Raw genomic sequence first — 23,792 nt, 5'->3', positions numbered from 1 at the left:
ACATCGAAAGACACCTGGTAATCATAGTCTTCACTGGAAGTTGTTCAAACAGCAGTTCCGATTATACTTAGAACATAAACACTGCGTCTGAGAGAGCGGATACCAATAGATCTTCACTATTGGGGGCACAAGGATTTGCAGTTGACCCTAAGAATCTTTCTCAAACTACTAAAACTGCTGCCCTTGAAGAACAACAGGTTTGTTTCGATGTCACTAGCTTTCGGAGCGCTGCTCCTTCCTCCTTTGCCAAGGTCATCCCCACACCCCCACTACTTTCCTTCAAAAAAACTGCGCAACCTCAAACGAACCATTGTTTGCAGCAAACTCCCCAGCCTTCAGAACAGTGACCACGGCACCACACAACCCTGTCATGGCAATCTCTGCAAGACGTGCCAGATCATCGACATGGATACCACTATTACACGTGAGAACACCACCCACCAGGTACGCGGTACGTACTCGTGCGACTCGGCCAACGTTGTCTACCTCATACGCTGCAGGAAAGGGTGTCCCGAAGCGTGGTACATTGGTGAGACCATGCAGACGCTGCGACAACGAATGAACGGACATCGCGCAAGAATCACCAGGCAGGAATGTTCCCTCCCAGTCGGGGAACACTTCAGCAGTCAAGGGCATTCAGCCTCTGATCTCCGGGTAAGCGTTCTCCAAGGCGGCCTTCAGGACCCGCGACAACGCAGAATCGCCGAGCAGAAACTTATAGCCAAGTTCCGCACACATGAATGCGGCCTCGACCGGGACCTGGGATTCATGTCACATTACATTCATCCCCCACCATCTGGCCTGCGAAATCCGACCAACTGTCCTGGCTTGGTACAATTCACACCTCTTTAACCTGGGGTTACCCCATCTCTGGATCTGTAAAGATTTAATCACCTGCTAATGCTCGCATTCCAAGCATTGTTTGGCATCTTTGAATTTGTCTATATATGTGTTTCTGGAACAGACCTCTTCATTCACCTGTGGAAGGAGCAGCGCTCCGAAAGCTAGTGACATCGAAACAAACCCGTTGGACTTTAACCTGGTGTTGTAAGACTTCGTACTGTGCTCACCCCAGTCCAACGCCGGCATCTCCACATCATGGCCCTTGAAGAAGACATCCATCGACTGTTTAGACCCAGTCCCCTGATGTGTTTCAAGGCATGGACACATTGCCACGACAATACAAAATATTGTTAAAAAAATGATGCCCTGACCAGTTGCAGCTCCGCTCAGGGCACGATTAAAAGTTGAACTGAGAAGGTTACTGTCGCAAGGGAGCATGGGTGGGTTCCCTTGTCTGTGTTTAAAATAAACACCGGGGGATATTCGTACATGTATGAATCCAAAAGATCTCAGTCGGAACATTCGAAGCGAGCACGACCCGATAGTAAAGAGAGAAGAAATTACGTCTGAGGTTAAATGAAATGAAAATCGCTTATTGTCACAAGTAGGCTTCAAATGAAGTTTACTGTGAAAAGCCCCTAGTCCCCACATTCCGGCACCTGTTTGGAGAGGCTGGTACGGGAATTGAACCACGCTGCTGGCCTGCCTTGGTCTGCTTTCAAAGCCAGCGATTTAGCCCTGTGCTAAACCAGCCCAGATGGCAAATCTTCACCAAATTTGACAAAGTACGAAGTCTTACAACACCAGGTTAAAGTCCAACAGGTTTGTTTCGATGTCACTAGCTTTCGGAGCGCTGCTCCTTCCTCAGGTGAATGAAGAGGTCTGTTCCAGAAACACATATATAGACAAATTCAAAGATGCCAAACAATGCTAGGAATGCGAGCATTAGCAGGTGATTAAATCTTTACAGATCCAGAGATGGGGTAACCCCAGGTTAAAGAGGTGTGAATTGTACCAAGCCAGGACAGTTGGTAGGATTTCGCAGGCCAGATGGTGGGGGATGAATGTAATGCGACATGAATCCCAGGTCCCAGTTGAGGCCGCACTCATGTGTGCGGAACTTGGCTATAAGTTTCTGCTCGGCGATTCTGCGTTGTCGCGGGTCCTGAAGGCCGCCTTGGAGAACGCTTACCCGGAGATCAGAGGCTGAATGCCCTTGACTGCTGAAGTGTTCCCCGACTGGAAGGGAACATTCCTGCCTGGTGATTGTTGCGCGATGTCCGTTCATTCGTTGTCGCAGCGTCTGCATGGTCTCGCCAATGTACCACGCTTCGGGACATCCTTTCCTGCAGCGTATGAGGTAGACAACGTTGGCCGAGTCGCACGAGTATGTACCGCGTACCTGGTGGGTGGTGTTCTCAGGTGTAATAGTGGTATCCATGTCGATGATCTGGCACGTCTTGCAGAGATTGCCATGGCAGGGTTGTGTGGTGTCGTGGTCACTGTTCTGAAGGCTGGGTAGTTTGCTGCAAACAATGGTTCGTTTGAGGTTGCGCGGTTGTTTGAAGGCGAGTAGTGGGGGTGTGGGGATGGCCTTGGCAAGATGTTCATCGTCATCAATGACGTGCTGAAGGCTGTGAAGAAGATGATGTAGTTTCTCCGCTCCGGGGAAGTACTGGACGACGAAGGGTATTCTGTCGGTTGTGCTACAAATTTGACAAAGGCAGCTTGATGACTCCAGCAAATTCCTTTTGTACCTTCGTAGAACGCACGGTGCGGAAGGAGCCCACCGACTCTGCACCGACCCGCTGAAGCCCTCATTCCCCCCCCCCCCCCTTATCCCCGTAACCCCTTGTAACCGTTTTGGACGCCAAGGGGCAATTTAGCGCGGCCAATCCACGTCTTTGGACTGTGGGAGGAAGCCGGAGCACCCGGAGGAAACCCACGCAGACCCGGGGGAGGACGTGCAGACTCCGCACGGACAGTGGCCCAGCGGGGAATCGAACCCGGGACCCTGGAGCCGTGAAGCCGCAGCGCGAGCCACTTGTGCTGCCCAAATAGGTCGGCCTTCACAGCGATGAAGATTCGAGTACAGGGGCTGGGATGCCTTGTGCAAGGTTTTGTGTTGACCCATAATAATAATCGCTGAGTGTCACGAGTCGGCTTCAAGGAAGTTACCGTCAAAAGCCCCTCGTCGCCACATTCCGGCGCCTGTTCGGGGAGGCCGGTACGGGAATCGAACCCGCGCAGCTGGCCTTGTTCTGCATTACAAGCCAGCTGTTTAGCCCACTGTGCTAAGCCAGCTCCTCCAAGCCATTAACGCAATGCAGAGACCAAAAGTCAAAAAGGCCCTCTTACGTTCCCTCGGAACGGTGAGGTTTCCGGGAAAATTAGTCTCGTATCTTTCATTACGTCAGCACATCAAGACGGATACTGAATTCGTACGGACTCCGATTCATGATGACAAATAGCAAGACTTGAAAGAGGGTCAGTACTGAGGGAGTGCTGCACTGTCAGAGGGTCAGTACTGAGGGAGCGCCGCACTGTCAGAGGTCAGTACTGAGGGAGTGCCGCACTGTCAGAGGGTCAGTACTGAGGGAGTGCCGCACTGTCAGAGGGTCAGTACTGAGGTAGTGCCGCGCTGTCAGAGGGTCAGTACTGAGGGAGCGCTGCACTGTCAGAGGGTCAGTACTGAGGGAGTGCCGCACTGTCAGAGGGTCAGTACTGAGGGAGTGCCGCACTGCCAGAGGGTCAGTACTGAGGGAGAGCCGCAATGTCAGAGGGCCAGTACTGAGGGAGCGCCGCACTGTAGAGACGATGATGTCGGGCACATTCCAAGTCTCCCGTCACCAAACAGACCTTTCCGTGCCTGTGGAGGACACGCCTCCGCCAACACCAGCGCCACTCACTTCTTGATGGAGTTGGTGATCAGTAGATGCGCATCCTGTCGCTCGTCGAGGAGGAACATGGCGCCGAGATAGCCAACTCGCTTGTCCGTGAACTTGGGCGAGGCGATGAGCTTCAGGCACTCCATCTACACGGAGGAGGCAAGATTACACAAATGAAATTAGAGTGGACGATGAGAGAGAGCGAGAGAGAACAGAGGTAACCTCTGGACCAATGTGAGGTAATGCATTTTGGAAGGTCTAATGCAGGTAGGGAATATACAGTGAATGGTAGAACCCTTAAGAGTATTGAAAGTCAGAGAGATCTAGGAGTACAGGTCCACAGGTCACTGAAAGGGGCGACACAGGTGGAGAAGGTAGTCAAGAAGGCATACGGCATGCTTGCCTTCATTGGCCGGCGCATTGAGTATAAGAATTGGCAAGTCATGTTGCAGCTGTATAGAACCTTAGTTAGGCCACACTTGGAGAATACTGTTCAATTCTGGTCGCCACACTACCAGAAGGATGTGGAGGCTTTAGAGAGGGTGCAGAAGAGATTTACCAGAATGTTGCCCGGTATGGAGGGCATTAGCTATGAGGAGCAGTTGAATAAACTCGGTTTGTTCTCACTGGAACGACGGAGGTTGAGGGGCGACCTGATAGAGGTCTACAAAATTATGAGGGGCACAGACAGAGTGGATAGTCAGAGGCTTTTCCCCGGGGTAGACGGGTCAATTACTAGGGGGCAGAGGTTTAAGGTGAGAGGGGCAAGGTTGAGAGGAGATGTACGAGGCAAGTTTTTTACTCAGAGGATAGTGGGTGCCTGGAACTCGCTGCCAGAGGAGGTGGTGGAAGCAGGGACGATAGTGACAAATACATTTGTCAAGATGCCCCTTAAACGCCCAGTGGTCCAGATAACGGAAATCCTCAGTCCTACACCAGTTGCCTGTTCAGCCCCCATCACAAAGCTTCAACTGCCTGGCCAATCATTTCAGGATTAATAGCTCCAAACCTTTCTGAAAATATTTAGCAATCCTCTGGCATCGAGCCTGTTTCTAGGGAACGCTGTCAGATTATCACAAATTTCCACTGCTAATTACCTCGGGAAAGTTGGACGAATTTGTTCCGATCTCAGTGACCTTCGACCACCATTCACTTTCCCAGTTTACATTCTGGGGAGTTTCACTGGGACAGTGTGGAGGGAGTTTTAGTCTGTATCTAACCCCGTGCTGTACCTGTCCTGGGAGTGTTTGATGGGGACAGTGTGGAGGGAGCTTTACTCTGTATCTAACCCGGTGCTGTACCTGTCCTGGGAGTGTTTGATGGGGACAGTGTGGAGGGAGCTTTACTCTGTATCTAACCCCATGCTGTACCTGTCCTGGGAGTGTTTGATGGGGACAGTGTAGAGGGAGCTTTACTCTGTACCTAACCCCGTGCTGTACCTGTCCTGGGCGTGTTTGATGGGGACAGTGTAGCGGGAGCTTTACTCTGTATCTAACCCCATGCTGTACCTGTCCTGGGAGTGTTTGATGGGGACAGTGTAGAGGGAGCTTTACTCTGTATCTAACCCCGTGCTGTACCTGTCCTGGGAGTGTTTGATGGGGACAGTGTAGAGGGAGCTTCACTCTGTATCTAACCCCGTGCTGTGCCTGTCCTGCGAGTGTTTGATGGGGACAGTGTAGAGGGAGCTTTACTCTGTATCTTACCCCGTGCTGTACCTGTCCTGGGAGTGTTTGATGGGGACAGTGTAGAGGGAGCTTTACTCTGTATCTAACCCCGTGCTGTACCTGTCCTGGGAGTGTTTGATGGGGACAGTGTAGAGGGAGCTTCACTCTGTATCTTACCCCGTGCTGTACCTGTCCTGGGAGTGTTTGATGGGGACAGTGTAGAGGGAGTTTTAGTCTGTATCTAACCCCGTGCTGTACCTGTCCTGGGAGTGTTTGATGGGGACACTGTAGAGGGAGCTTTACTCTGTATCTAACCCCGTGCTGTACCTGTCCTGGGAGTGTTTGAAGGGGACAGTGTAGAGGGAGCTTCACTCTGTATCTAACCCCGTGCTGTACCTGTCCTGGGAGTGTTTGATGGGGACAGTGTAGAGGGAGCTTTACTCTGTATATAACCCCGTGCTGTACCTGTCCTGGGAGTGTTTGATGGGGACAGTGAAGAGGGAGCTTTACTCTGTATCTAACCCCGTGCTGTACCTGTCCTGGGAGTGTTTGATGGGGACAGTGTAGAGGGAGCTTTACTCTGTATCTAACCCCGTGCTGTACCTGTCCTGGGAGTGTTTGATGGGGACAGTGTAGAGGGAGCTTTACTCTGTATCTAAACCTGCGCTGTACCAGTCCTGGGAGTGTTTGATGGGGACAGTGTAGAGGGAGCTTTACTCTGTATCTAACCCCGTGCTGTACCTGTCCTGGGAGTGTTTGATGGGGACAGTGTAGAGGGAGTTTTACTCTGTATCTAACCCCGTGCTGTACCTGTCCTGGGAGTGTTTGATGGGGACAGTGTAGAGGGAGCTTTACTCTGTATCTAACCCCGTGCTGTACCTGTCCTGGGAGTGTTTGATGGGGACAGTGTAGAGGGAGCTTTACTCTGTATCTAACCACGTGCTGTACCTGTGCAGGGAGTGTTTGATGGGGGCAGTGTAGAGGGAGCTTTACTCTGTATCTAACCCCGTGCTGTATCTGTCCTGGGAGTGTTTGATGGGGACAGTGTAGAGGGAGCTTTACTCTGTATCTAATCCCGTGCTGTACCTGTCCTTGGAGTGTTTGATGGGGACAGTGTAGAGGGAGCTTTACTCTGTATCTAAACCTGCGCTGTACCAGTCCTGGGAGTGTTTGATGGGGACAGTGTAGAGGGAGCTTTACTCTGTATCTAACCCCGTGCAGTATCTGTCCTGGGAGTGTTTGATGGGGAGAGTGTAGAGGAGTTTTACTCTGTATCTAACCCCGTGCTGTACCTGTCCTGGGAGTGTTTGATGGGGACAGTGTAGAGGGAGCTTTACTCTGTATCTAACCCCGTGCTGTATCTGTCCTGGGAGTGTTTGATGGGGACAGTGTCGAGGGAGCTTTACTCTGTATCTAACCCCGTGCTGTACCTGTCCTGGGAGTGCTTGATGGGGACAGTGTAGAGGGAGCTTTACTCTGTATCTAACCCCGTGCTGTACCTGTCCTGGGAGTGTTTGATGGGGACAGTGTAGAGGGAGCTTTACTCTGTATCTAACCCCGTGCTGTACCTGTCCTGGGAGTGTTTGATGGGGACAGTGACGAGGGAGCTTTACTCTGAATCTAATCCCGTGCTGTACCTGTCCTGGGAGTGTTTGATGGGGACAGTGTAGAGGGAGCTTTACTCTGTATCAAATCCTGTGCTGTACCTGTCCTGGGAGTGTTTGATGGGACTGTGTAGAGGGAGCTTTACTCTGTATCTAACCCCGTGCTGTACCTGTCCTGGGAGAGTTTGATGGGGACAGTGTAGAGGGAGCTTTACTCTGTATCTAATCCCGTGCTGTACCTGTCCTGGGAGTGTTTGATGGGGACAGTGTAGAGGGAGCTTTACTCTGTATCTAACCGCGTGCTATACCTGTCCTGGGAGTGTTTGATGGGGACAGTGTCGAGGGAGCTTTACTCTGTATCTAACCCTGTGCTGTACCTGTCCTGGGAGTGTTTGATGGGGACAGTACAAAGAAAGTTTACTCTGTATCTAACCCCGTGCTGTACCTGTCCTCGGAGTATTTGATGGGGACAGTGCAGAGGGAGCATTACTCTGTATATAACCCCATGCTAGAACAACAAAGAAATGTACAGCACAGGAACAGGCCCTTCGTCCCTCCAAGCCCGTGCCGACCATGCTGCCCGACTAAACTACAATCTTCTACACTTCCTGGGTCCGTATCCCTCTATTCCCATCCTATTCATGTATTTGTCAAGATGCCCCTTAAATGTCACTATCGTCCCTGCTTCCACCACCTCCTCCGGTAGCGAGTTCCAGGCACCCACTACCCTCTGCGTAAAAAACTTGCCTCGTACACCTCCTCTAAACCTTGCCCCTCTCACCTTAAACCTATGCCCCCTAGTAATTGACCCCTCTACCCTGTTGAAAAGCCTCTGACTATCCACTCTGTCTATGCCCCTCATAATTTTGTAGACCTCTATCAGGTCGCCCCTCAACCTCCTTCGTTCCAGTGAGAACAAACCGAGTTTATTCAACCGCTCCTCACAGCTAATGCCCTCCATACCAGGCAACATTCTGGTAAATCTCTTCTGCACCCTCTCTAAAGCCTCCACATCCTTCTGGTAGTGTGGCGGCCAGAATTGAACACTATACTCCAAGTGTGGCATAACTAAGGTTCTATACAGCTGCAACATGACTTGCCAATTCTTATACTCAATGCCCCGGCCAATGAAGGCAAGTATGCCGTATGCCTTCTTGACTACCTTCTCCACCTGTGTTGCCCCTTTCAGTGACCTGTGGACCTGTACTCCTAGATCTCTCTGACTTTCAATACTTTTGAGGGTTCTACCATTCACTGTATATTCCCTACCTGCATTAGACCTTCCAAACTGCATTGCCTCACATTTGTCCGGATTAAACTCCATCTGCCATCTCACCGCCCAAGTCTCCAAACAATCTAAATCCTGCTGTATCCTCTGACAGTCCTCATCGCTATCCGCAATTCCACCAACCTTTGTGTCGTCTGCAAATTGACGAATCAGACCAGTTACATTTTCCTCCAAATCATTGATATATACTCCAAACAGCAAAGGTCCCAGCACTGATCCCTGTGGAACACCACTGGTCACAGCCCTCCAATTAGAAAAGCATCCCTCCATTGCTACTCTCTGCCTTCTATGGCCTAGCCAGTTCTGTATCCACCTTGCCAGCTCACCCCTGATCCCGTGTGACTTCACCTTTTGTACTAGTCTACCATGAGGGACCTTGTCAAAGGCCTTACTGAAGTCCATATAGACAACATCCACTGTCCTACCTGCATCAATCATCTTTGTGACCTCCTCGAAAAACTCTATCAAGTTAGTGAGACACGACCTCTCCTTCACAAAACCATGCTGCCTCTCACTAATACGTCCATTTGCTTCCAAATGGGAGTAGATCCTGTCTCGAAGAATTATCTCCAGTAATTTCCCTACCACTGAAGTAAGGCTCACCGGCCTGTAGTTCCCGGGATTATCCTTGCTACCCTTCTTAAACAGAGGAACAACATTGGCTATTCTCCAGTCCTCCGGGATATCCCCTGAAGACAGTGAGGATCCAAAGATTTCCGGCAAGGCCTCAGCAATTTCCTCTCCAGCCTCCTTCAGTATTCTGGGGTAGATCCCATCAGGCCCTGGGGACTTATCTACCTGTCCTGGGAGTGTTTGATGGGGACAGTGTAGAGAGAGCTTTACTCTGTATCAAGCCCCGTGCTGTACCTGTCCTGGGAGTGTTTAATGGGGACAGTGTCGAGGGAGTTTTCTCTGTATGTAACCCCGTGCTGTCCCTGTCCTGGGAGTGTTTGATGGGTACAGTGTAGAGGGAGCTTTACTCTGTATCTAACCCCGTTCTGTACCTGTCCTGGGAGTGTTTGATGGGGAACATGTAGAGGGAGCTTTACTCTGTATCTAACCCCGTGCTGTAACTGTCCTGGGAGGGTTTGATGATGACAGTGTAGAGGGAGCTTTACTCTGTATCTAAACCTGTGCTGTACCTGTCCTGGGAGTGTTTGATGGGGATAGTGTTGAGGGAGATTTACTCTGTCTCTAACCCCGTGCTGTACCTGTCCTGGGAGTGTTTGATGGGGACAGTGTAGATGGAGCTTTACTCTGTATCTAACCCCGTGCTGTACCTGTCCTGGGAGTGTTTGATCGGGACAGTGTGGAGGGAGCTTTACTCTGTAACTAACCCCGTGATGTACCTGCCCTGGCAGTGTTTGATGGGGACAGTGTAGAGGGAGCTTTTCTCTGTATCTAACCCCGTGCTGTACTTATCCTGGGATTGTTTGATGGGGAATGTGTAGACGGAGCTTTACTCTGTATCTAACCCCGTGCTGTACCTGTCCTGGGAGTGTTTCATGGGGGGCAGTGTAGAGGGAGCTTTACTCTGTATCTAACACCATGCTGTACCTGTCCTGGGAGTGCTTAATGGGGCCAGTTTAGAGGGTGCTTTACTCTGTATCTAACCCCGTGCTGTACCTGTCCCTGGGAGTGTTTGATGGGGGACAGTGTAGAGGGAGCTTTACTCTGTATCTAACCCCGTGCCGTACCTGCCCTGGGTGTGTTTGATGGGTGACAGTGTAAAGGGAGATTTACTCTGTATCTAGCCCCGTGCTGTACCTGTCCTGGGAGTATTTGATGGGTGACAGTGTAGAGGGAGCTTTACTCTGTATCTAACCCCGTGCTGTACCTGTCCTGGGAGTGTTTGATGGGTGACAGTGTAGAGGGAGCTTTACTCTGTATCTAACCCCGTGCTGTAACTGTCCTGGGAGTGTTTGATGGGGACAGTGTAGATGGAGCTTTACTCTGTATCTAACCCCGTGCTGTACCTGTCCTGGGAGTGTTTGATCGGGACAGTGTGGAGGGAGCTTTACTCTGTAACTAACCCCGTGATGTACCTGCCCTGGCAGTGTTTGATGGGGACAGTGTAGAGGGAGCTTTTCTCTGTATCTAACCCCGTGCTGTACTTATCCTGGGATTGTTTGATGGGGAATGTGTAGACGGAGCTTTACTCTGTATCTAACCCCGTGCTGTACCTGTCCTGGGAGTGTTTCATGGGGGGCAGTGTAGAGGGAGCTTTACTCTGTATCTAACACCATGCTGTACCTGTCCTGGGAGTGCTTAATGGGGCCAGTTTAGAGGGTGCTTTACTCTGTATCTAACCCCGTGCTGTACCTGTCCCTGGGAGTGTTTGATGGGGGACAGTGTAGAGGGAGCTTTACTCTGTATCTAACCCCGTGCCGTACCTGCCCTGGGTGTGTTTGATGGGTGACAGTGTAAAGGGAGATTTACTCTGTATCTAACCCCGTGCTGTACCTGTCCTGGGAGTATTTGATGGGTGACAGTGTAGAGGGAGCTTTACTCTGTATCTAACCCCGTGCTGTACCTGTCCTGGGAGTGTTTGATGGGTGACAGTGTAGAGGGAGCTTTACTCTGTATCTAACCCCGTGCTGTAACTGTCCTGGGAGTGTTTGATGGGTGACAGTGTAGAGGGAGCTTTACTCTGTATCTAACCCCGTGCTGTACCTGTCCTGGGATTGTTTGATGGAGACAGTGTAGAGGGAGGTTTACTCTGTATCTAACCCCGTGCTGTACCTGTCCTCGGAGTGTTTGATGGGAACAGTGTAGAGGGAGCTTTACTCTGTATCTAACCCTGTGCTGTACCTGTCCTGGGATTGTTTGATGGGGACAGTGTAGAGGGATGTTTACTCTGTATCTAACCCCGTGCTGTACCTGTCCTCGGAGTGTTTGATGGGAACAGTGTAGAGGGAGCTTTACCCTGTATCTAACTCCGTGCTGTGCCTGTCCTGGGAGTGTTTGATGGGGACAGTGTAGAGGGAGGTTTACTCTGTATCTAACCCCGTGCTGTACCTGTCCTGGGAGAGTTTGATGGGGACAGTGTAGAGGGAGCTTTACTCTGTATCTAACCCCGTCCTGTACCTTTCCTGGGAGTGTTTGATGGGGACAGTGTAGAGGGAGCTTTACTCTGTATCTAACCCCATGCTCTACCTGTCCTGGGAGTGTTTGATGGGGACAGTGTAGAGGGAGATTTACTCCGTATCTAACCCTGTGCTGTATCTGTCCTGGGAGTGTTTGATGGGGACAGTGTAGAGGGAGCTTTACTCTGTATCTAACCCCATGCTGTATCTGTCCTGGGAGTGTTTGATGGGGACAGTGTAGAGGGAGCTTTACTCTGTATCTAACCCCGTGCTGCACCTGTCCTGGGAGTGTTTGATGGGGACAGTGTAGAGGGAGTTTTATTCTGTATCTAACCCCGTGCTGTACCTGTTCTGGGAGTGTTTGACGGGGACAGTGTAGAGGGAGCTTTATTCTGTATCTAACCCTGAGCTGTACCTCTCCTGGGAGTGGTTGATGGGGACAGTGTAGAGGGAGCTTTACTCTGTATCTAACCCCATGCTGTACCTGTCCTGGGAGTGTTTGATGGGGACAGTGTAGAGGGAGCTTTACTCTTATCGAACCCCGTGCTGTACCTGTCCTGGGAGTGTTTGATGGGGACAGTGTAGAGGGAGCTTTACTCTGTATCTAACCCCGTGCTGTACCTGTCCTGGGAGTGTTTGATGGGGACAGTGTAGAGGGAGCTTTACTCTGTATCTAACCCCGTGCTGTACCTGTCCTGGGAGTGTTTGATGGAGACGGTGTAGAGGGAGCTTTACTCTGTATCTAACCCCGTGCTGTACCTGTCCTGGGAGTATTTGACGGGGACAGTGTAGAGGGAGCTTTACTCTGTATCTAACCCCGTGCTTTACCTGTCCTTGGTGTGTTTGATGGGGACAGTGTAGAGGGAGCTTTGCTCTGTATCTAACCCCATGTTGTACCTGTCCTGGGAGTGTTTGATGGGGACAGTGTAGAGGGAGCTTTACTCTGTATCTAACCCCATGCTGTACCTGTCCTGGGAGTGTTTGACGGGGACAGTGTCGAGGGATCTTTTCTCTGTGTCTAACCCCGTGCTGTACCTGTCCTGGGAGTGTTTGATGAGGACAGTGTAGAGGGAGCTTTACTCTGTTTCTAACCCTGTGCTGTACCTGTCATGGGAGTGTTTGGTGGGGACAGTATCGAGGGAGCTTTACTCTGTATCTCTCCCCCGTGCTCTACCTGTCCTGGGAGTGTTTAATGGGGACAGTGTCGAGGGAGCTTTACTCTGTAACTAACCCCGTGCTCTACCTGTCCTGTGAGTGTTTGATGGGGACAGTGTAGAGAGAGCTTTACTCTGTATCTAACCCTGTGCTGTACCTGTCCTGGGAATGTTTGATGGGGACAGTGTGGAGGGAACTTTACTCTGTATCTAACCCCGTGCTGTACCTGTCCTGGGAGTGTTTTATGGGGACAGTGTAGAGGGAGCTTTACTCTGTATCTAACACCATGCTGTACCTGTCCTTGGAGTGTTTGATGGAGACAGTGTAGAGGGAGCTTTACTCTGTATCTAACCCCGTGCTGTACCTGTCCTGGGAGTGTTTGATGGGGACAGTATAGAGGGAGCTTTACTCTGTATCTAACCCCGTGCTGTACCTGTCCTGGGAGTGTTTGATGGGGACAGTGTGGAGGGAGCTTTACTCTGTATCTAACCCCGTGCTGTACCTGTCCTGGGAGTGTTTGATGGGGACAGTGTAGAGGGAGCTTTACTCTGTATCTAACCCCGTGCTGTACCTGTCCTGGGAGTGTGATTCCTCACCTGGCCGAAATGAGCGGGGTAGCCCAACATGTGCATGTAGAGAAGTTTGGCCACATTGCGGCAACGGTATGATCCCTCGTCCTCGCGGAAGCTGGAACGGATGGCGGCACATTCCTTCTGGATAATCGCGCGTTCTTCAGCCTGGGTACGGGCCGTCCGGATAATACGGATCAACTCCTGGAGGCGGGCCGGAGGAGACATCCTGAGGCATGCAGGACATCCATGGGGAGGGAAGAAAAACAAGGTGAGCGCTCCGTCAGTACTGACCCTCTGACAGTGCGGGTCTCCCTCAGTACTGACCCTCTGACAGTGCGGCGCTCCCTCAGTACTGACCCTCTGACAGTGCGGCACTTCCTCAGTACTGACCCTCTGACAGTGCGGCACTCATCAGTACTGACCCTCTGACAATACAGCACTCCCTCAGTACTGACCCTCTGACAGGACGGTGCTCCCTCAGTACTGTCCCTCTGACAGTGCAGCACTCCCTCAGTACTGACCCTCTGACAGTGCGGCACTCCCTCAGTACTGACCTTCTGACAGTGCGGGACTCCCTCAGTACTGACCCTCTGACAGTGCGGCACTCCCTCAGTACTAACCCTCTGACAGTGCGGCGCTCCCTCAGTACGGACCCTGTGACAGTGCATCGCTCCCTCAGTACTGACCCTCTGACAGTGTGGTACTCCCTCAGTACTGACCCTCAGACAGTGCAGCACTCCCTCAGCACTGACTCTCTGACAGTGCGGCACTCCCTCAGTACTGACCCTCTGACAGTGCGGCGCTCCCTCAGTACTGACCATCTGACAGTGCGGTGCTCCCTCAATACTGACCCTCTGACAGTGCGGCACTCCCTCAGTACTGACCCTCTGACAGTGCGGCACTCCCTCAGTACTGACCCTCTGACAGTGCAGCACTCCCTCAGTACTGACCCTCTGACAGTGCGGCACTCCCTCAGTACTGACCCTCTGACAGTGCGGCACTCCCTCAGTACTGACCATCTGACAGTGCGGCACTCCCTCAGTACTGACCCTCTGACAGTGCAGCACTCCCTCAGTACTGACCCTCTGACAGTGCGGTACTCACTCAGTACTGACCCTCTGACAGTGCGGCGCTCCCTTAGTACTGACCCTCTGACAGTGCGGCACTCCCTCAGTACTGTCCTTCTGACAGTGCGACACTCCCTCAGTACTGACCCTCTGACAGTGCGGCACTCCCTCAGTAATGACCCTCTGACAGTGCGGCGCTCCCTCAGTACTGACCCTCTGACAGTGCGGCACTCCCTCAGTACTGTCCCTCTGACAGTGCAGCACTCCCTCAGTACTGACCCTCTGACAGTGCGGCACTCCCTCAGTACCGACCCTCTGACAGTGCGATGATCCCTCAGTACTGACCCTCTGACAGTGCGGCACTCCATCAGTACTGACCCTCTGACAGTGCGGCACTCCCTCAGGACTGTCTCTCTGACAGTGCGGCGCTCCCTCAGTATTGACCCTCTGACAGTGCGGCACTCCCTCAGTACTGTCTCTATGACAGTGCGGCGCTCGCTCAGTACTGACCCTCTGACAGTGCGGCGCTCCCTCAGTTCTGACCCTCTGACAGTGCGGAACTCCCTCAGTACTGACCCTCTGACAGTGCGGCGCACCCTCAGTACTGACCCTCTGACAGTGCAGCACTCCCTCAGTACTGACCCTCTGACAGTGCGGCACTCCCTCAGTCCTGACCCTCTGACAGTGCGGTACTCCCTCAGTACTGACCCTCTGACAGTGCGGCACTCCCTCAGTACTCACCCTCTGACGGTGCGGCGCTCCCTCAGTACTGAGACTCTGACAGTGCGGCACTCCCTCAGTACTGACCCTCTGACAGTGAGGCACTCCCTCAGTACTGACCCTCTGACAGTACGGCACTCCCTCAGTACTGACCCTCTGACAGTGCGGCGCTCCCTCAGTACCGACCCTCTGACAGTGCGGCACTCCCTCAGTACTGACCCTCTGACAGTGCGGCACTCCCTCAGTGCTGACCCTCTGACAGTGCAGCACTCCCTCAGTCCTGACCCTCTGACAGCGCGGCACTCCCTCAGTACTGACCCTCTGACAGTGCGGCACTCCCTCAGTACCGATCCTCAGACAGTGCGGCACTCCCTCAGTACTGACCCTCTGACAGTGTGGCACTCCCTCAGTACTGACCCTCTGACAGTGCGGCACTCCCTCACTACTGACCCTCTGACAGTGCGGAGCTCCTTCAGTACTGACCCTCTGACAGTGCGGCACTCCCTCAGCACTGACCCTGTGACAGTGCGGCACTCCCTCAGTACTGACCCTCTGACAGTGCGGCACTCTCTCAGTCCTGACCATCTGACAGTGCGGCACTCCCTCAGTACTGACCCTCTGACAGCGCAGCGCTCCCTCAGTACTGACCCTCTGACAGTGCAGCGCTCCTTCAGTACTGACCCTCTTACAGTGCGGTGCTCCCTCAGTACTGACCCTCTGACAGTGCGGCGCTCCCTCAGTAGTGACCCTCTGACAGTGCGGCACTCCCTCAGCACTGACCCTCTGACTGTGCGGCGCTCCCTCAGTACTGACATTCTGACAGTGCTGCACTCCCTCAGTACTGACCCTCTGACAGTGCAGCGCTCCCTCAGTACTGACCCTCTGACAGTGCAGCGCTCCCTCAGTACTGACCCTCTTACAGTGCGGTGCTCCCTCAGTACTTACCCTCTGACAGTGCGGCGCTCCCTCAGTACTGACCCTCTGACAGTGCGGCACTCCATCAGTACTGACCCTCTGACAGTGCGGCACTCCCTCAATACTGACCCTCTTACAGTGCGGCACTCCCTCAGTACTGACTCTCAGACAGTGCAGCACTCCATCAGGACTGACCCTCTGACAGTGCGGCACTCCCTCAGTACTGACCCTCTGACAGTGCGGCACTCCCTCAGTACTGACCCTCTGACAGTGCGGCGCTCCCTCAGTACTGACCCTCTGATAGTGCGGCTCACCCTCAGCACTGACCCTCTCTCAGTGCGCCACTCACTCAGTACTGACCCTCTGACATTGCAGCACTCCCTCAGTACTGACCCTCTGACAGTGCAGCACTCCCTCAGTACTGACCCTCTGACAGTGCGGCACTCCCTCAGTACTGTCCCTCTGACAGTGCAGCACTCCCTCAGTACTGACCCTCTGACAGTGCAGCACTCCCTCAGTACTGACCCTCTGACAGTGCGGCACTCCCTCAGTCCTGACCCTCTGTCAGTGCGGCACTCCCTCAGTACTGACCCTGTGACAGTGCGGCAATCCCTCAGTACTGACCCTCTGACAGTGCGGCACTCTCTCAGTCCTGACCATCTGACAGTGCGGCACTCCCTCAGTACTGACCCTCTGACAGTGCAGCGCTCCCTCAGTACTGACCCTCTGACAGTGCGATGCTCCCTCAGTACTGACCCTCTGACAGTGCAGTACTCACTCAGTACTGAACCTCTGACAGTGCGGCACTCCCTCAGTACTGTCTCTCTGACAGTGCGGCGCTCGCTCAGTACTGACCCTCTGACAGTGCGGCGCTCCCTCAGTACTGACCCTCTGACAGTGCGGCACTCCCTCAGTACTGACCCTCTGACAGTGCGGCGCTCCCTCAGTACCGACCCTCTGACAGTGCGGCAGTCCCTCAGTACTGACCCTCTGACAGTGCGGCAATCCCTCAGTACTGACCCTCTGACAGTGCAGCACTCCCTCAGTACTGACCCTCTGACAGCGCGGCACTCCCTCAGTACTGACCCTCTGACAGTGCGGCACTCCCTCAGTACTGACCCTCAGACAGTGCGGCACTCCCTCAGTACTGACCCTCTGACAGTGCGGCACTCCCTCAGCACTGACCCTGTGACAGTGCGGCACTCCCTCAGTACTGACCCTCTGACAGTGCGGCACTCTCTCAGTCCTGACCATCTGACAGTGCGGCACTCCCTCAGTACTGACCCTCTGACAGCGCAGCGCTCCCTCAGTACTGACCCTCTGACAGTGCAGCGCTCCCTCAGTACTGACCCTCTTACAGTGCGGTGCTCCCTCAGTACTGACCCTCTGACATTGCGGCGCTCCCTCAGTACTGACCCTCTGACAGTGCGGAGCTCCTTCAGTACTGACCCTCTGACAGTGCGGCACTCCCTCAGCACTGACCCTCTGACAGTGCGGAGCTCCTTCAGTACTGACCCTCTGACAGTGCGGCACTCCCTCAGCACTGACCCTCTGACTGTGCGGCGCTCCCTCAGTACTGACCTTCTGACAGTGCAGCTCTCCCTCAGTACTGACCCTCTGACAGTGCAGCGCTCCCTCAGTACTGACCCTCTGACAGTGCAGCGCTCCCTCAGTACTGACTCTCTTACAGTGCGGTGCTCCCTCAGTACATACCCTCTGACAGTGCGGCGCTCCCTCAGCACTGACCCCCTGACAGTGCGGCACTCCATCAGTACTGACCCTCTGACAGTGTGGCACTCCCTCAATACTGACACTCTTATAGTGCGGCACTCCCTCAGTACTGACTCTCAGACAGTGCAGCGCTCCCTCAGTACTGACCTTCTGACAGTGCAGCACTCCCTCAGTACTGACCCTCTGACAGTGCGGCACTCCCTCAGTACTGTCCCTGTGACAGTGCAGCACTCCCTCAGTACTGACCCTCTGACAGTGCGGCACTCCCTCAGTACTGACCCTGTGACAGTGCGGCATCCCTCAGTACTGACTCTCTGACAGTGCGGCACTCTCTCAGTCCTGACCATCTGACAGTGCGGCACTCCCTCAGTACTGACCCTCTGACAGTGCAGCGCTCCCTCAGTACTGACCCTCTGACAGTGCGGCGCTCCCTCAGTACTGACCCTCCGACAGTGCAGCACTCCCTCAGTTCTGACCCTCTGACAGTGCGGCACTCCCTCAGTACTGACCCTCTGACAGTGCAGCATCCCCTCCGTACTGACCCTCTGACAGTGCAGCACTCCCTCAGTCCTGACCATCTGACAGTGCGGCACTCCCTCAGTACTGACCCTCTGACAGTGCAGCACTCCCTCAGTACTGACACTCTGACAGTACAGCACTCCCTCAGTACTGACCCTCTGACAGTGCAGCACTCCCTCAGTACTGACCGTCTGACAGTGCGGCACTCCCTCAGTACCGACCCTCTTACAGTGCGGCACTCTCTCAGTCCTGACCATCTGACAGTGCGGCACTCCCTCAGTACTGACCCTCTGACAGTGCAGCGCTCCCTCAGTACTGACCCTCTGACAGTGCGATGCTCCCTCAGTACTGACCCTCTGACAGTGCAGTACTCACTCAGTACTGAACCTCTGACAGTGCGGCACTCCCTCAGTACTGTCTCTCTGACAGTGCGGCGCTCGCTCAGTACTGACCCTCTGACAGTGCGGCGCTCCCTCAGTACTGACCCTCTGACAGTGCGGCACTCCCTCAGTACTGACCCTCTGACAGTGCGGCGCTCCCTCAGTACCGACCCTCTGACAGTGCGGCAGTCCCTCAGTACTGACCCTCTGACAGTGCGGCACTCCCTCAGTACTGACCCTCTGACAGTGCAGCACTCCCTCAGTACTGACCCTCTGACAGCGCGGCACTCCCTCAGTACTGACCCTCTGACAGTGCGGCACTCCCTCAGTACTGACCCTCAGACAGTGCGGCACTCCCTCAGTACTGACCCTCTGACAGTGCGGCACTCCCTCAGCACTGACCCTGTGACAGTGCGGCACTCCCTCAGTACTGACCCTCTGACAGTGCGGCACTCTCTCAGTCCTGACCATCTGACAGTGCGGCACTCCCTCAGTACTGACCCTCTGACAGCGCAGCGCTCCCTCAGTATTGACCCTCTGACAGTGCAGCGCTCCCTCAGTACTGACCCTCTTACAGTGCGGTGCTCCCTCAGTACTGACCATCTGACATTGCGGCGCTCCCTCAGTACTGACCGTCTGACAGTGCGGAGCTCCTTCAGTACTGACCCTCTGACAGTGCGGCACTCCCTCAGCACTGACCCTCTGACAGTGCGGAGCTCCTTCAGTACTGACCCTCTGACAGTGCGGCACTCCCTCAGCACTGACCCTCTGACTGTGCGGCGCTCCCTCAGTACTGAACTTCTGACAGTGCAGCACTCCCTCAGTACTGACCCTCTGACAGTGCAGCGCTCCCTCAGTACTGACCCTCTGACAGTGCAGCGCTCCCTCAGTACTGACTCTCTTACAGTGCGGTGCTCCCTCAGTACATACCCTCTGACAGTGCGGCGCTCCCTCAGTACTGACCCTCTGACAGTGCGGCACTCCATCAGTACTGACCCTCTGACAGTGTGGCACTCCCTCAATACTGACCCTCTTATAGTGCGGCACTCCCTCAGTACTGACTCTCAGACAGTGCAGCACTCCATCAGGACTGATCCTCTGACAGTGCAGCGCTCCCTCAGTACTGACCTTCTGACAGTGCAGCACTCCCTCAGTACTGACCCTCTGACAGTGCGGCACTCCCTCAGTACTGTCCCTGTGACAGTGCAGCACTCCCTCAGTACTGACCCTCTGACAGTGCGGCACTCCCTCAGTACTGACCCTGTGACAGTGCAGCACTCCCTCAGTACTGACCGTCTGACAGTGCGGCACTCCCTCAGTACCGACCCTCTTACAGTGCGGCGCTCCCTCAGTACTGAGCCTCTGACAGTGCAGCGCTCCCTCAGTACTGACCCTCTGACAGTGCAGCGCTCCCTCAGTACTGACCCTCTAACGGTGCGGCGCTCCCTCAGTACTGAATCTCCAACAGTGCAGCACTCCCTCAGTACTGACCCACTGACAGTGCGGCACTCCCTCAGTACTGACCCTCTGACAGTGCAGCACTCCCTCAGTACCGACCCTCTGACAGTGCGGCACTCCCTCAGTACTGACCCTCTGACAGTGCGGCGCTCCCTCAGTACTGACCCTCTGTCAGTGCGGCACCCCCTCAGTACTAACCCTCTGACAGTGCGGCACTCCCTCAGTACTGACCCTCTGCCAGTGCAGCACTCCCTCAGTACTGACCCACTGACAGTGCGGCACTCCCTCAGTACTGACCCTCTGACAGTGCAGCACTCCCTCAGTACTGACCCTCTGACAGTGCGGCACTCCCTCAGTACTGAACCTCTGACAGTGCAGCGCTCCCTCAGTACTGACCCTCTGACAGTGCGGCGCTCCCTCAGTCCTGACCCTCTGACAGTGCGGCACTCCCTCAGTACTGACCCCCTGACAGTGCAGCACTCCCTCAGTACTGACCCTCCGACAGTGCAGCGCTCCCTCAGTACTGACCATCTGACAGTCCAGCACTCGCTCAGTACTGGCCCTGTGACAGTGCGGCACTCCCTCAGTACTGACCCTCTGACAGTGCGGCACTCCCTCAGTCCTGACCCTCTGACAGTGCGGCACTCCCTCAGTACTGACCCTCTGACAGTGCAGCACTCCCTCAGTACTGACCCTCTGACAGTGCGGCACTCCCTCAGTACTGACCCTCTGACAGTACAGCACTCCCACAGTACTGACCCTCTGACAGTGCGGCGCTCCCTCAGTACTGACCCTCTGACAGTGCGGTACTCCCTCAGTACTGACCCTCTGACAGTGCAGCACTCCCTCAGTACTGTCCCTCTGACAGTGCGGCACTCCCTCAGTACTGACCCTCTGACAGTGCGGTACTCCCTCAGTACTGACCCTCTGACAGTGCGGCACTCCCTCAGTACTGACCCTCTGACAGTGCGGCACTCCCTCAGTACTGACCCTCTGACAGTGCAGCACTCCCTCAGTACTGACCCTCTGACAGTGCGGCGCTCCCTCAGTACTGACCCTCTGACAGTGCGGTACTCCCTCAGTACTGACCCTCTGACAGTGCAGCACTCCCTCAGTTCTGTCCCTCTGACAGTGCGGCACTCCCTCAGTACTGACCCTCTGACAGTGCGGCACTCCCTCAGTACTGACCCTCTGACAGTGCAGCACTCCCTCAGTACTGTCCCTCTGACAGTGCGGCACTCCCTCAGTACTGACCCTCTGACAGTGCAGCACTCCCTCAGTACTGACCCTCTGACAGTGCGGCACTCCCTCAGTACTGACCCTCTGACAGTGCGGCACTCCCTCAGTACTGACCCTCTGACAGTGCAGCGCTCCCTCAGTACTGTCCCTCTGACAGTGCGGCACTCCCTCAGTACTGACCCTCTGACAGTGCAGCGCTCCCTCAGTACTGACCCTCTGACAGTGCGGCACTCCCTCAGTACTGACCCTCTGACAGTGCAGCACTCCCTCAGTACTGACCCTCTGACAGTGCGGCACTCCCTCAGTACTGACCCTCTGACAGTGCGGCACTCCCTCAGTACTGACCCTCTGACAGTGCGGCGCTCCCTCAGTACTGACCCTCTGACAGTGCGGCACTCCCTCAGTACTGACTCTCTGACAGTGCGGCGCTCCCTCAGTACTGACCCTCTGACAGTGCAGCACTCCTTCAGAACTGACCCTCTGACAGTGCAGCACTCCCTCAGTACTGACCCTCTGACAGTGCGGCGCTCCCTCAGTACTGACCCACTGACAGTGCAGCATTCCCTCAGTACTGACCCTCTGACAGTGCGGCACTCCCTCAGTACTGACCCTCTGACAGTGCGGCGCTCCCTCAGTACTGACCCTCTGACAGTGCGGCACTCCCTCTGTACTGACCCTCTGACAGTGCGGCACTCCCTCAGTACTGACCCTCTGACAGTGCAGCACTCCCTCAGTACTGACCCACTGACAGTGCAGCACTCCCTCAGTACTGACCCTCTGACAGTGCGGCACTCCCTCAGTACTGATCCTCTGACAGTGCGGCGCTCCCTCAGTACTGACCCTCTGACAGTGCGGCACTCCCTCAGTACTGACCCTCTGACAGTGCGGCGCTCCTTCAGTACTGACCCCCTGATAGTGCGGCACTCCCTCAGTACTGTCCCTCTGACAGTGCGGCACTCCCTCAGTACTGATCCTCTGACAGTGCGGCGCTCCCTCAGTACTGACCCTCTGACAGTGCGGCACTCCCTCAGTACTGACCCTCTGACAGTGCGGCACTCCCTCAGTACTGAACCTCTGACAGTGCGGCACTCCCTCAGTACTGACCCTCTGACAGTGCGGCACTCACTCAGTACTGACCCTCTGACAGTGCGGCACTCCCTCAGTACTGACCCTCTGACAGTGCGGCACTCCCTCAGTACTGACCCTCCCACAATGCAGCACTCCCTCAGTACTGACCCTCTGACAGTGCAGCACCTCCTCAGTACTGACCCTCTGACAGTGCGGCACTCCCTCAGTACGGACCCTCTGACAGTGCAGCACTCCCTCAGTACTGACCCTCTGACAGTGCAGCACCTCCTCAGTACTGACCCTCTGACAGTGCAGCACCTCCTCAGTACTGACCCTCTGACAGTGCGGCATTCCCTCAGTACTGACCCTCTGACAGTGCGGCACTCCCTCAGTACTGACCCTCCCACAATGCAGCACTCCCTCAGTACTGACCCTCTGACAGTGCAGCACCTCCTCAGTACTGACCCTCTGATGGTGCGTCGCTCCCTCAGTACTGACCCTCCGACAGTGCGGCGCTCCCTCAGTACTGACCCTCTGACAGTGCGGCATTCCCTCAGTACTGACATTCTGACAGTGCAGCACTCCCTCAGTACTGACCCTCTGACAGTGCGGCGCTCCCTCAGTCCTGACCCTCTGACAGTGCGGCACTCCCTCAGTACTGACCCCCTGACAGTGCAGCACTCCCTCAGTACTGACCCTCCGACAGTGCAGCGCTCCCTCAGTACTGACCATCTGACAGTCCAGCACTCGCTCAGTACTGGCCCTGTGACAGTGCGGCACTCCCTCAGTACTGACCCTCTGACAGTGCGGCACTCCCTCAGTCCTGACCCTCTGACAGTGCGGCACTCCCTCAGTACTGACCCTCTGACAGTGCAGCACTCCCTCAGTACTGACCCTCTGACAGTGCGGCACTCCCTCAGTACTGACCCTCTGACAGTGCAGCACTCCCACAGTACTGACCCTCTGACAGTGCGGCGCTCCCTCAGTACTGACCCTCTGACAGTGCGGTACTCCCTCAGTACTGACCCTCTGACAGTGCAGCACTCCCTCAGTACTGTCCCTCTGACAGTGCGGCACTCCCTCAGTACTGACCCTCTGACAGTGCGGTACTCCCTCAGTACTGACCCTCTGACAGTGCGGCACTCCCTCAGTACTGACCCTCTGACAGTGCGGCACTCCCTCAGTACTGACCCTCTGACAGTGCAGCACTCCCTCAGTACTGACCCTCTGGCAGTGCGGCGCTCCCTCAGTACTGACCCTCTGACAGTGCGGTACTCCCTCAGTACTGACCCTCTGACAGTGCAGCACTCCCTCAGTTCTGTCCCTCTGACAGTGCGGCACTCCCTCAGTACTGACCCTCTGACAGTGCGGCACTCCCTCAGTACTGACCCTCTGACAGTGCAGCACTCCCTCAGTACTGTCCCTCTGACAGTGTGGCACTCCCTCAGTACTGACCCTCTGACAGTGCAGCACTCCCTCAGTACTGACCCTCTGACAGTGCGGCACTCCCTCAGTACTGACCCTCTGACAGTGCGGCACTCCCTCAGTACTGACCCTCTGACAGTGCAGCGCTCCCTCAGTACTGTCCCTCTGAC

General features: G+C 54.8%; 1 protein-coding gene across 1 annotated transcript in view; it reads right to left on the bottom strand.

Annotated features, from left to right (window-relative positions):
* LOC140422588 (AP-1 complex subunit gamma-1-like) overlaps positions 1 to 23,792 on the bottom strand; it is a 242,815-nt gene that overhangs the window by 215,875 nt on the left and 3,148 nt on the right. The window contains exons 2-3 of the mRNA XM_072507595.1: positions 13,125 to 13,326; positions 3,753 to 3,877 (exon numbers count right to left, since the gene is read on the bottom strand). Of these exons, the coding sequence (XP_072363696.1) occupies positions 3,753 to 3,877; positions 13,125 to 13,325 (326 nt within the window). The 5' untranslated portion in view covers position 13,326. The remainder of the gene's footprint in view (positions 1 to 3,752; positions 3,878 to 13,124; positions 13,327 to 23,792) is intronic.

This window comes from Scyliorhinus torazame, chromosome 5 (assembly GCF_047496885.1).
Source record: "Scyliorhinus torazame isolate Kashiwa2021f chromosome 5, sScyTor2.1, whole genome shotgun sequence".
NCBI lineage: Eukaryota > Metazoa > Chordata > Chondrichthyes > Carcharhiniformes > Scyliorhinidae > Scyliorhinus > Scyliorhinus torazame.
Note: the sequence above shows the minus strand (reverse complement) of the source record. Positions and strands in the feature narration are given on the sequence as shown.